Source organism: Pygoscelis adeliae, unplaced genomic scaffold, assembly GCF_000699105.1.
Source record: "Pygoscelis adeliae isolate BGI_AS28 unplaced genomic scaffold, ASM69910v1 Scaffold168, whole genome shotgun sequence".
Classification (NCBI taxonomy): Eukaryota; Metazoa; Chordata; class Aves; order Sphenisciformes; family Spheniscidae; genus Pygoscelis; species Pygoscelis adeliae.
The window spans coordinates 2,196,127-2,209,688 of NW_008825566.1; the positions used below are offsets into that span (position 1 = coordinate 2,196,127).

Sequence of the window (13,562 nt, forward strand, 5' to 3'; positions counted from 1 at the left end):
CTCTCCCTGCTTCCATGTTCCAAACCTTCGCTTTTTGTGCTTGAGTTGAGGCAGAGGTTGCCCATTCAGCCAAACTGGCTCTCTGCCATGGCTGCTCAATTTCTAGCTAATCAGAACAGACTGTTCTTGTGCTATGAACATGTCATTTTTGAAGATCAACCCACTCTTCTACCCTCCACAGCAGCTTCCCACAGGATTCTGCCTATGAGTTCCTTGAACAAGCCGTAGTCTGTTCTCGTGAAGTCCAAAGTCTGCTATTTTCCTTCCTCCTTTCTCTCAGGGTCTTAAATTCCACCATCTCACGGTTGCTTCGGCAAAGGCTGCCACAGACTTTGTCATCCCCTGGCCAGTTCTTTCTTGTGAGTAACAGATCAGAGTGCCTCCCTGATTGGGCTTGTTGCTCACTTGGGTCAAAAGAAATGTTCTTGATGGTCAGGCATCTCCTGGATTGCTTGTAGCCTGCCAGGCCACTTTTCATGAATATGTAGGAATGGTTAAACTATTTACTAGATGTTCGTTATCATTAACTCCCTGCTGACAATGTCATCTTTAATGTCATACTGAATTAACTGTACGTCTGATCTTTTTTTTTCCTGTGTTCAGATCTGAGATCCCCTTTAATGCCTTTCTTGGGATCAAATTCCACAGTCTTTGACCCTAAACAGGGATCTCACAATATGCACCTCTACTACTCTCTGAATATAAGCATCCACAGCTCTTCATACAATTTCATGCTCTTCCCTGGTAGAGGTCTTGCTCCAGCCAACCTGTTTTGCTTTGTTTTGTTCTTCCTCTAAGCAGACGTGGGAGCAGTGTCAAAGCTTGTCACGCTTAAGAAAGATTACCTCCAGTATCCATGGGTTCCATTCATTGCTCCCATTGTCTTTTGTCCTTGTAATAATAATAGATTTTTAAAATGCATTTAGCCAGGAATGTATTCACTAGTACGCTACATTTACAAAATTAAAGAGTCTAGGACCTTGCACGTTTTTAGAATTTGTCGGAGGTCAGAATTTCACGGGTTTCCCTTACAGATTCCCACAACTGCCAACAAGAAAAATACTGAAAAACGGAGCTTATCTGCAGAGTATTGCACCAGAGGATACTTGAACAGAGCATTGTAGACCTAATTTTAAGAAGTGTAGAACTACACGTGCAGTGAACACTAAAAAGCACGTTGAGATGGCCAGCAGTTACGTAAACATACGTAAACATAAATTAATATTTCATATGGAATGAATGAGTGGATCTGAAGTCATATCTCTACATGATCTGAAGTTGTACACAAAGGTTATTGAGTTATATTCCTCGCCGTTTGACTGCTGTTGAACCCTCCAGGTGTGTAGGAGCAGGTTGCACCTGCAGTGCTTTTGTGTGTACCAGGTACTTCACACTCCTGCGTTATCAATGGAGTGTCAGTGCATCCTGGCAGCACAGCGGGTGGCAACAAATAGTTGTCTGAAAATTCAAGATAGGCATCTCTGGTTCTTTTCTTTACCCGCGTCTTCCTTTAAACTTGTAAATGATTATTAGAGGTGTGAAATGAGAGTCAGCAAAATCCAAAAGACATTTCAGTTGTTACAGCTAAAGGTAGATGATTAATGGTTTCCAAACAATAATGAAAGGGGCTATTAGTAGCAACTGCAGATTTCAAGAATTACCAAGAAGGCTCTAAACATTTAAATAAAAATAGCTTATTTTGACTCTAAATGAAAAATGTTAGAGAAAATTCTTGTATTCTGTTAATACATGCATTATTACAACTTTGATTTGATTTGTTTTAGATGAGAAGATTGTGGAAAAAATCCGAGCTTTACAAATGAAAGCTGAAGACTATGATGTTGTTAAGGTGATTGGAAGAGGGGCTTTTGGAGAAGTGCAGCTGGTAAGAATGTAATGATTTAATGATTAGACAGATTTACAGCTCTAGCCAAAACCTTCCCCAGTCTTGCATGCTTTATATTTAAAAATGCATTCTTATGAAGAATAAGTCTTATTTTCATTGTATCGTGAGGTCATTTCTGTGCATAATAAAGACAGTACATCTGAGTTTGAAACACGATGGGTCGGAAGGGAAGGACTTGGGAAACAGTTTGCTATCCTTTGATCAAAGTGGAAAAGGCAGTTCATGGCAACTCTAAATTTTTTTGGCTGCAAGCATCACTGTATGATAATATCTGAAACCTTCCTGTGAAAGAGCAAGCTAATAGTGCAACAAAAAAATTTGTGTTGCTCTTATAATTGTGATGCTTGCATTGTATTTAACTGGTATGACTCATGTAAGATTTTTTTAAGACTCTTTCTTAACATTGTCCACTCAACATTGTATCCTGTATAATATCTAATGTAAGAATGGGATTACTTTTTAAATTCATATTGCAGAGAAATTCTGTTTAAAAAAGAAGCAATCAAAATACAAAAAGTAACATAGTATATCATGCATAGGCTGCTTTTCATTTAATTTTGATTTTCCCTGGACTTCCAAGTCATACTGTGTGATAAATAGTACAAAAATGTGAACATATGTATAAGGTGGATTAATATGTCAGTTTCGAAATCCGCTATGAATGTAAGCTCCGAATAGAATCTGAGAATACAAACACCGGGGCAAGTTATCATGAGCTAACAGATAACTGCATATCAGCTGATCCATGATAATTTTCTCTGTAAGAGTTTTTAGAGGAAGAGAGGTGTGAAGCAAGTCAATGGAAAAGGGAGCAACTAATTTGCAGCAACTGAAGCTTATTATCTTGTTACCACAAGGCAACAAAAATTACCCTTTGGCCTTGTGCCTTTTGGCATGGAACTGACATTTTACTGTTCTGTGCTAATTTTGCACTAGGAAGCTGGGAAAATCATATTGTCTTGTAATGTACAGCAATTTCGGAAAATACAAAGATGTTTTGGAGTTTTGTTGAGCAATGTGGCAGGGTCTTAGCTCTGAAGTGCTTATAGGAGGTACACAACATATAATGGCAATAAATTTATTATCCATTTATGAAATTATTTGCATTTTCAACATTAGTATTGGTGAAATTGGTTGGAACTGGGGAGAAACCCCCTGCGACTAGCCTAACACTATTTTGTGTGGCTCATGGGTAATTTGCAAGTTTAGATGTAATTCATGTGGCAGTTAACAACATTTAATCAGCAATTTTTAATCATTTATTTCATTTTTTAAGGCAACTTCATCCAAGTGTGGCAACATGAGAATGTAGCTCCCTCTTCCCTATTTCTTTCTGGGTCATTTGCACTTTGTTTTTTTCCAGAAGAATTTATGAAATATGGAGAGGAGTATTTCCAAAGATCTTCATTTTCGAACAAGACTTTAAAGAATTAATATGTATCTTGCATATGCTTTTATATCCTTGCTGGCAAGAGATTAAAAACAAAACCTTCAGCAGAACCTTACCTATTTGAAAGGGGCTGCTGCAGGGAGCTTTGTAAGAAAGCAGTCTACTCTTTGTCTTTTCACTGACAGTCACATCAAATGGTTTGTTTAAAAGTCTTTATTAGACATTTTAATCATTATATATATTCACTTGTAGTGACTAACAGAGATGCTCCTTTTTCATGCACTTGCATGGGAAGTCAGCAAAGAATCAAGTTGTAAGGAGCAGAATTCCTCGTCTGTTTGTTAGGGAGGGGAGATGAAAAAGAGAAGATCCCAATAACAGAAGTCATGTGCGTTTTTTGGATATCACACTAATATATTTACTGGAAGTATCCAAGAGAATTGTATTTTTAATGTGCTTCAAAAATCAAAATACATTGTTTTCATATGTATATTTCTAAGAACTTAAGGGTTTTCTAAATAATTTTCATTTTCTTTTTAACATTTCATTTTAAATATAAGTTCTTAATTTGTTCTGGCTTAGAATGGAAACTTCTTCTTAATTCACTGTGTCACAATGTAGATTTTAAAGTAGAGATGATTTTTTCAGTGTATGTACTGCAATTAGGTAGTTTGAGGGGTCTGAAGACAAACTTTACTTCTCATTTGCCTCATGATTATATGTAATGGTAAAATGCATAGTACCTTGGTCATATAATGATATTTTTGGGGTTTGTTGTTATGGAGTTTTTTTATTCTTTAAGTTAAGTTCTTCAAGACCCAAAATAAAAAAAGCTAAGAATGCTTGGTACTGGAAGGGAACTTCTGTGTGTTCATATAGAGCTCTTCTGTACTTCATGCCAATTTAAAAGAACACTTTTTTTCTGGAATGTAAAAATATAAGTAGAAATCGTAATGCTATGTAGTCTTACAGCTAAAAAGCAGTGGGTTAATAAATAGAACTGTAGATCTGAACTAATATTAGCTGGTGATGAGGGCATACATACCTAGATTTTTTGCCTCACAAGGTATGATACAAGTTTAAACTATTGAGCTAAGCTATATCTATTTCTACTCCATTCAAAATGTTAACACCGCAGTTGCAGATGATGGATTTGCAGTAATCAAATTATTTTGCAACACATTCTGTGATCAAAATAGAAATTTGCTTCAGTGGGGGCTAAACACAGAAAGAACCATAAATAAAACATGATTAAGTACATGAGTTAAATTCACGAATGTCATCAGTGTGTGCCATTGTGCACATTGTGTAAATATTTGTAGCACAAATATTTGTTAAGTATTCATAATATTTAAATATAACAAGCCAAATAAATGAATATGTTAACATATAGCATAAAATAGTCAGCTATGACCTCCTTCATTTAATTTTGTTTCGCCCAAGCTTTCTGCTCCAGTAAAGCATTTTCATGTGAAAGAAGTGGTGTGGAGAGATCAGCTTCCCGGATTCTAGCAAGAAAGGAAAACACATTCTCTAGCTGTTGTATCTTACAGCTAGATTTTTAAAAAAGCCTCGCTTTGGTCCCCCCCTCCCCCGACCATTAAAAAATTCAGTCCAGTAAAGAGAGACCAGATGACTCTGGTCTGAGCATCTGACTTTGGTGGAAAAACAATTTCCTATAACTCCAGAAGTATTAAACTCTGCTCTTGAGCTCTGGCCTCTGGCTTTGCTGGGTCTGTGGCGATGGAGAAAGCTGAGAAAATAATTGCCAGCTGCCAGATTGCTTCTTCGCTTATACAGTGCCATGGATAAAAGTGACTGGTGTCTAGGGCAGACAGAAAAATTGAATTATGGTGCTTAATATGTTACCTGCAGTTCATGCAGAAACAGTAATTTATGAAAGCACATCCTGAGTACCTCTTGTTTGTTTTCACTTGAGGAAAAATCCTCTTGATTTGAAATTGAAACATATCCTCAGTTCCTTCTCCCAGGTTTAATCACAAAGTATTGTAACACTGCAGTGACACAGCAGACTGACTTGATCATGTACTGGAATAGAGAACTAAAGCAAGGCTAACTCTTTCTTGTATTTGGGTAGTAAAGGATGGTCTGGGTGACGGTCTTTATGTGATTTCTTAGTGTTGCAATCCAGCGGTTGTCGTGGCCTATGTAAACAGGTGCTGGTTTAGTTTTTTCCATTAAGTGCTTTGTTTACTAGGTTTAGTACCCAGCCACTGCTGATGTACGCTTCTGTAGTAATGCAAGTAAAGCAGTTGTGGTCCATGACATGAAAATTTGTCAGGACATAAACTTTGGTACCCTATCTGTAGTAATTTCATATGGCTTTATTAAGTATTCTAGGATGTTTGTCATTATTTCAAACCTTAGAGTTCATTTCACAGCTCCACTCTAGGATCTTCAATTTCTTTTATCACAAAAGAGGTGGTACCATTATCAATACTACATACTCAATCTGATAACTTCAAATAGATATGTTATTTTCTTTGCCTACAGATTGTCTTCTGATGTGAATGCTGTAGAAATTATGGATGCATTTTGTGCGTACTTGTTTCTTGAAAGTCTTAGATTAATGAAGCAGAGTAGAGGGAAATTCTTATTTCTTAATGCATTTTCAGAAGTTAAACGAGGCCATGTTACTCAGTGCTGATGGCATGAAGGGATTTTCCTACCTATTTTGAGAGTTACCCTGGTGAGCTGCAGTTTAAATTTGGCAGTTCATTTAAACAGTTGGAAGAAATTGAAATATCATGACAGTTTAATACATGAATAATCTGCTATATGAGCCAATATATGTATGTATAAATATAGCTCTGGGTAAAGAGCACAGTGGCTAGCAGCTAAATAGGCTGTCTCCAGGGGCCATGGTGGTGATATAAGAAGTAGTGTCACCGGTAGGTCTGTTCACCTGTAAGGCATGACAGGACACACTCAGCCTTTGGGTGTGCCAGTATACTAGTTGTTGCTTTGGTTCCTTGATTTTTGTACAGAAAATCAACCTATCTTGACATTTTCTCAAGAAATAATTTAGCCAACTAATAACCTCTTGGCACTACCTTAGAGAGGTGCACAGACTGTGATTTCTGGTCCCCCTGCCCCTGTTTACTTTGCTTCTCCTATGCATGAGCTTGCTTCAGGCTGTGCTGACTTTTCGAGAATTTTTTTTCCCGAGTAGCGGGAGACAATTTTTCTCGTAAACGAAGGCAGCTATACTAACTACACCCAGGCAAGAGTGTAGTTATCTAAATCCACAACGATTTTAGGAATTGTAAACTACTAAATACATTGCAGAGCTTTACATGAACTTTCACAGAAAATGCATCTTCAGTTAAACAGTATCTTTTTGAGGTTGCTGGTCTTTGTGTTTCTTGTGGTTTTGAGCAGGATTACAAAAGCTCTACTTCATGGCGTAGTTTGTGGTGTACCACCAAGTCTTTGTAAATAATCCCACGTGGGATTAGTAAATGGGAAGGAGGTAGTTTTCAAAATCCTTTTTTAGGACACCTTCACTAGCTGGTTGATAGTTAATATCTTGAAATATACATGCTTATAGAGTTGTTAATGCATGCCGATAACGTGTTTCTGTTTTGGTGTTTGGTTGGAGGTTTTTTTTACAGAAGGTTATTGGTTAGTGTTAAACTATGCAAGATGCTAATCCTAAAACTTTTGTACCTATATCTTGAGAGCAAAAATTTGAGTAAGCAGACTGCTGGAGTCAGCTCTCATTTTTATGCTCATAGCCATAGCGAGGAAGAACATATGCTTGTAGTAGTGCATCTTCAATAAAACAGCTACCTCCTAAGAGCTCCCGCAGCCCTGAGGTGCATCATTCTTGTAGCCCTGCAGCTTGTCTTCTGGGGTTGCAGCGGCAGCTGCAGCAGTTGGCCAGGCTCTGGCACATCTTCATTTGGTATCCTTCTTGTTCCACCTCTGCTATGTTTTTTTGGAGCAGCTGTTATGTTTTTCTTTCCAGGTTTGGAAGTTCTCAAATCCTTACTGTGTTGAAAATTGCGTATTTGAAGATCTGGAGGCATCGCATCCCAAAAAGTAGTTCGCATGTAGGAGAAATACACTATGCTGGTATTCAATTTTGTTACAAGGCATTTTAAAAAAAGTTGTTTCTCTTCTTTCTCAACCAACAGGTTCGCCATAAAATGACACAGAAGGTTTATGCAATGAAGCTACTTAGTAAATTTGAAATGATCAAGAGATCAGATTCTGCCTTTTTCTGGGAAGAAAGAGATATCATGGCCTTTGCCAACAGTCCGTGGGTGGTTCAGGTAAGGAAGACATAAGAGTAAAATAATAATAATAAAGCCGTAAATCTTTCTCAGTCTTGAGCTGATTTTGAATTTACATCTAAACTCAAATAACGGTTTAGGTTCAATTTTAATTTTTAAAGATACCTATTTACAGCAATTTCACAGAGTTTTGTGTATTTGGCTGTGTTAGAAAGTAGATTAGAATCATAGAATCGTAGAATCATTAAGGTTGGAAGAGACCTCTAAGATCATCGAGTCCAACCGCCAACCCACCACCACCATGCCCACTAAACCATGTCCCTAAGCGCCTCATCTACACATCTTTTAAATACTTCCAGGGATGGTGACTCAACCGCTTCCCTGGGCAGCCTCTTCCAATGTTTAACCACTCTTTCAGTAAAGACATTTTTCCTCATGTCCAATCTAAACCTCCCCTGGCGCAACTTGAGGCCATTTCCAGATTAATTTACATTTGAGTCACTACAAATGCATCATAAAACAGAATTAAACAGATTTTTGAAATATCCATGTAATTATTTGGAATAATAGGGAGGTTACCTTTCCAACTAAGAAAAAATCTGTAAAAATGTAGAAACAAATGTCAACATTATTTCCAGCCTTTCCTCATGATACAGTCAGTTGATTACAGGCAATTAGTATTAAGAGTGCTTTAAGTAGTTACTGTCTTTTCGGCTGTGTTATGGATGAGTGCACACTCCTGGGCTCCTGCAAGACAGGAGGTTGTAGCAGTGGTTTGCTTGAAACCATCTTCTGTTTAGTGGTCAGTTACTGCATCTCAGCTCAGAAGTAATATCCAAGTAATGGAGAGTTGACTTCTTCAGCTGGTCTTGAACACTGTTGCTTGCAGCTGTCTCATGAACATGTATCATCGTCATGTTTGTAATATGAATTATGCCTTTGGGAAGAATTAGTACTAAATATTGCAGTTTGCTGTAACTGGTAAATTACACCAACTAATAAAATGAGTAGTGAAAGCATATGCTTAGAGAAATTGTTAGTACTTCATTTTGTTGAATAATTAATACATGTAAATGCTTTCACATACGTTGCCATGCTTCTGTATGTTTAATAAGTAAAGACTGGCCTTAAGCTTTCCATATATTCTTAGTAACGCTTTACCTCATATATGCAAGAAATGTTTTACAAGTGTTTTTTTTTTTTTATTTAGATGCTTTGCTCTTTTGAGCATATTCTGTGTTCTTGCCTATATTCAGCAGAAATACTTAACCAAATTGATTTTTATTTAGTTCTTTGTTTTTGTTCGATTGACAGTACGTTGTCTGGAATTATTTTTATTTTTCACATGCAGTTGAAAGTAATGAGAAATGTAGGAGACTCAATTTTCAAAGGAAAGTGTAGCAAGCGTGATATAAATGTGTGTGTGTATTTGTAAGTAGCAAATGAATTAAAGTGTGGTTGCAATTGTGCCTTCTATGATGAAGTGTATTAGTGTGATATATTTAGGTAATGTGGTCCAGTGGGATAGGACATTGAGCTGGTTTTAAGAAAATGTAGGTCCTGTTCTGAGCTAGAAACTGGGACAGATCACACTGCTTCTCTGTGCGTTCTTTTTTATGTGAAAAACAAGTGAAACCAGAGCCCTAGATAATTTTGATTTTTTTTTTTTTTTTTTTAAATTAAATCCCTTGAGGGCAATAATAAGTGCTGTATAAAGGCATAGTGGTGGTGTTTATTATTGTGTTATATTAATATCTTTACATGTGAGAATACAGAGACTATTTTGGATTTTAATTTAGATTTTAATGACCAAATGCATTATCATATTATATATTGTATGTACTATCCATTTGTGAAAACAAATACAGTGCAATATATATGTATTAAAATACTTATTTATAATATAGGTCTTCTGTCACTAATACACAATAAATTTTAATCTAAAGGTCAAATCTCCTTAATAATGTTCCTACCTTTCATGGTTCCTCATCCTCCACAAACTCCCTGTTTTTGATTTCCTCCTTTTCACTCATCCTCCTTTTCAATTGCCTTCGAATTTTGTATGGGTAATTTAAAAATGTGAATTATTTTAGTTTTTAATGTAAAGGAGCACTATTCCCTGAGAAATAAGCTGAGAGACTTTTCCACACCAGTCATTGAACATTTGATAGTAATGCTTTTTGCTGGTTTGGGCCATTTTCAGACCGAGTAATCACTGGCTGAAATCTAAAACTTCAGCACTCTAGGTCTGAAATACATTTTAAAGAAATTAAACTTACTTTCACTATTATGCCAGTAGGAAACATACTAGCTGCAATCTATACCAGACCGTTACTTTGTTGTTAAGGATAATTTCTTTGTATTGTGTTACAGTTGTCTTCAGGAACATTTTTTTCTTTTTTCCTTCTTATTTTAATATACGTGTTGATTTAGGACAAAATCAGTAGTGACCAGTGTTTTTCTACATACGTACAGAGATAAGAGGATTTGTAATATACAAAACTGAGAAACAGTCTAAGATGCAGTTCACTGTTGATCTATTTTCAAATCAATACATGATGTTCCATGTCTCAGATTTGATGTTTTGCATTTTCACTCAGTGATACTTTTTAATGCCAGGAAACATGGATATACATACATGGCTTATACTACTAAAATAATCAGGAAATCTTTTTCACTTTCTTAAAAATGAAAATGATCGTGTTTTGAAGTTCAGTAAATTTCAAGGTACTGTCATAATTAATAGAAAATGCAGATTATCTGAATATAAAAAATAAAGTTACTTTACATCAGTCTTGAAAATATATGCTCAGGTTTGATGAAACTTCAAGATAAAGTGCTTTATTCTTTTTCCTAGCTGTCTCTGAAAAGTAATTGCTCTTTTTTCTTTTCCTTTTTTTTAACGTTGCAGCTATTTTGTGCCTTTCAAGATGACAAATACTTGTACATGGTAATGGAATACATGCCAGGTGGAGATCTTGTAAACCTTATGAGCAATTACGATGTGCCTGAGAAATGGGCCAAGTTCTATACAGCTGAAGTTGTTCTTGCTCTTGATGCAATTCACTCCATGGGCTTGATACACAGAGATGTGAAGCCTGACAATATGCTTTTAGATAAACATGGGCATCTGAAGCTGGCAGATTTTGGCACTTGCATGAAAATGGATGAAGTAAGTATGCAGCTGAATAATTTATCATCTATAAAACTGTAATTCTGAGGTTATTTTCTTATGAGTTATAATACCCAAAGGAATATTCCTCAAGTGGTCCCCTTGGTTGGAAAGCTGTTCCTTGTCTCCTAGTTTTAAATACAAGGATACTTTAAATAGTGTAACCTTGTCTATAATAAACTGTTCTGGCACACGGAAGAAGGATGTAAACGTACTTTTTGTTATTTTTGAAAGCATGTGTGTTTATGAATTTCTGAGGTTCATTTTTTTGCCAAATGTCTGAAAAGCTTATGAGACAACTCCTAGTTTCAACATTAGTAACCTTGGAACAGTTCATAAACTGACATTTTTCTGTAAATTAAATTATTTTATAGGCAAGATACAGTCCCTCTTTTTTTTTACTGTGTCTAATTGTTCTCATAGCATCCTCTAGTGGTCATTAAAATGAGGTGACAGTAAGGCAGTAGTGGTATGTGATATATTGATTAAAATTTGTTAGCTATTTGTCGAGATGTCACACATTTTAATTGTCCAGATTTTACCATGTACAGCCAAATACACAGTTTTCTAATGAGATTGTGTAAGAGTATTTTATTTTTAACAGGATGTAATGCCTTATATTATTAAAGGAGACTTAAAAATAAAGCTACCTTTTGTAGTTTGTACTTTTAGAATCTTCCCTGACAAACAGTGTTATGCTGTAACTTACACGATATATTCTTCCTGTGAAAAATTAGAACAGATTCTAAAAAAACTCTGTATGAATGTGTGTTATCATTTGCCTGGCCTTTGAAAGGTTTCTGTATTAATGTTGGCAAGGATGATCCTTTTAAGCTTACTTGCTTTAATGTATTGGATTTTTTTCTGTATTGTTTAGGCAGTGCTTGGTATAATGTCTGCAATCTACTTAATTTGCATTTGCATCATTAAGTTAATGTCTCTTCGGCTGTATCTAGAAGTACTGTCTCTGGTTTGGGTTTTTTTCTTTCCTGTGGCAATATATTAACTTCATTGAATAAATACAGCTGTTTATTGAGGTTCAGTAGTCTATTTAGTTTTGCTGATATTGTAGTTGTTATTCTAGAGGCAGATAGATTGTTTACCTCCACTTTGATGATTTGCTTGCCTATATTTTAGGGGACAGCATTTACTTTAACTGAAAAAAATCAAAAGTAGTACTTGTTCTCTTAATTTAGTCCTTAAAAAAATTAATCTTGGTTTTGTGCCAATAGACTGTAGGTCTTAGAGGAATCTGATGTTCATCAGAAGAGACAATAAAAAAAGCATCAGAAAGTTCATAAAATAAATCTACAAAAAAAAGGTGATCCCTTATGCTATTTTAGGGATCCCAGAAATGGTGAACCTAACTCTTTTTCATTTTATCTTTTTCGTTGTTGTTGTTAAAATAATGGAATACTAAAATGTGGTTGATCATCTTATAAATGTGAGAAGTGCATGCACATTCCTCGTAAAGAGTTACAGTGAGCTCCAGTTTGGACTGGGTATCATCAATGAACCAGTGATCTCCTAAAGAAGTTAATTTTTTTAACAGATTACATTTTAAGTTCCTCATGTTTCTCGGACTCAGTGGAATGGCAAAAATTTTTTATACAGGAAGCTTTAGAAGTTGAGAGGTTCTGGATTGTCTCCAAATCTCATGCTACTTCTTACAAAACATGAACACATCCCAGCTGTGTAAATATAATATTGATGTTGGCAGGATGATTTCTAGAAAATATATGCTTACCCAATACTTATTTATTTTTTCTGATTTGGAGTTCTTTCAGCAGTTGTGCACATTAGCATCTTCCTTATGCTGTTGAGAGCCCAGGAAAATTCTGCTGCAATTTGGTGAGAGACTTTTTTGACCTTTGCTGTGGAATTGAATTCAGTGTCCTCATAAGTCTTCCAGGCCAGTTCAGACACTTGCAGCAGAATTCCTCCTTAGCAGTATGTGAAAAGAATTGCTAAGTGTTTTAGTGATCTTTTCCAACATAAAACGAACTGGCCTGTTTATGTAACTCAGTTGTGATGGTTTTGGGGTTTGTGGTTTGGGTTTTTTTTATTTTTTGCTTTTTAAAAAATCTACAACAAGGTGAGTATTTCTATAATTGAATAAAGAATAGAGTTGGCATCAAAGTTTTAGTGGGAATTGCAGTTCCCTTTTGGTATTTAGGAATGATAAGGTAGCCCAGGGCAGGTTTCACCAGACTTCAGGTTTTCTGTAAGAAACTAGACAGTAGCATGGTTGGCTTTTGTAGGTATCGTAGAGCCAGGAACTGCTCGTGCTGCCAGGCTCAGTACATAATGCTGTCTTGTGCTAACTGAGCTTTTAGAAGAGCACAGGTTTAGAGGATATCTGTTGCAAAGAGATGTGACTGAAAGAAGGGATGTTTGCCACTTGGGATTATCGCCTCAGCTCAGGCAGTTTAGCTGAAAGAAGGAACGTGTTCCTCTTTTTAGAACTCAACATATTTCTTATTGAAGCTCTTCCAAGACTCTGCTGGATACTTCTTGCTTCAGTTCATTGCCTGCAGCACGCTGCGCAAGACCTGGTGCAGTGTTAACACCTGATCTGAGCTATCCTAATGTTTCTGCACAAGCAGTCTCCAGCTCTTATTTACTGAAAAGAACTTCATGAGGGACTGAAAGCCTGATTTGGTGGATGAGGAATTAGTTGGATGGTCGCATCCAGAGGGTAGTGGTCAACGGCTCAATGTCCAGATGGAGATCAGTGACAAGTGGTGTCCTGCAGGGGTCCATACTGGGACCAGTACTGTTTAATATCTTCATCAATGACATAGACAGTGGGATCGAGAGCACCCTCAGCAAGTC

The 13,562-nt window shown here is 36.3% G+C and overlaps 1 protein-coding gene across 1 annotated transcript in view; it reads left to right on the forward strand.

The window, feature by feature from the left end:
* ROCK2 (Rho-associated, coiled-coil containing protein kinase 2) overlaps nt 1-13,562 on the forward strand; it is a 63,355-nt gene that overhangs the window by 10,395 nt on the left and 39,398 nt on the right. Inside the window, 3 exon segments of the mRNA XM_009332484.1 lie at nt 1,785-1,885; nt 7,457-7,594; nt 10,467-10,727. Of these exon segments, the coding sequence (XP_009330759.1) occupies nt 1,820-1,885; nt 7,457-7,594; nt 10,467-10,727 (465 nt within the window). The 5' untranslated portion in view covers nt 1,785-1,819.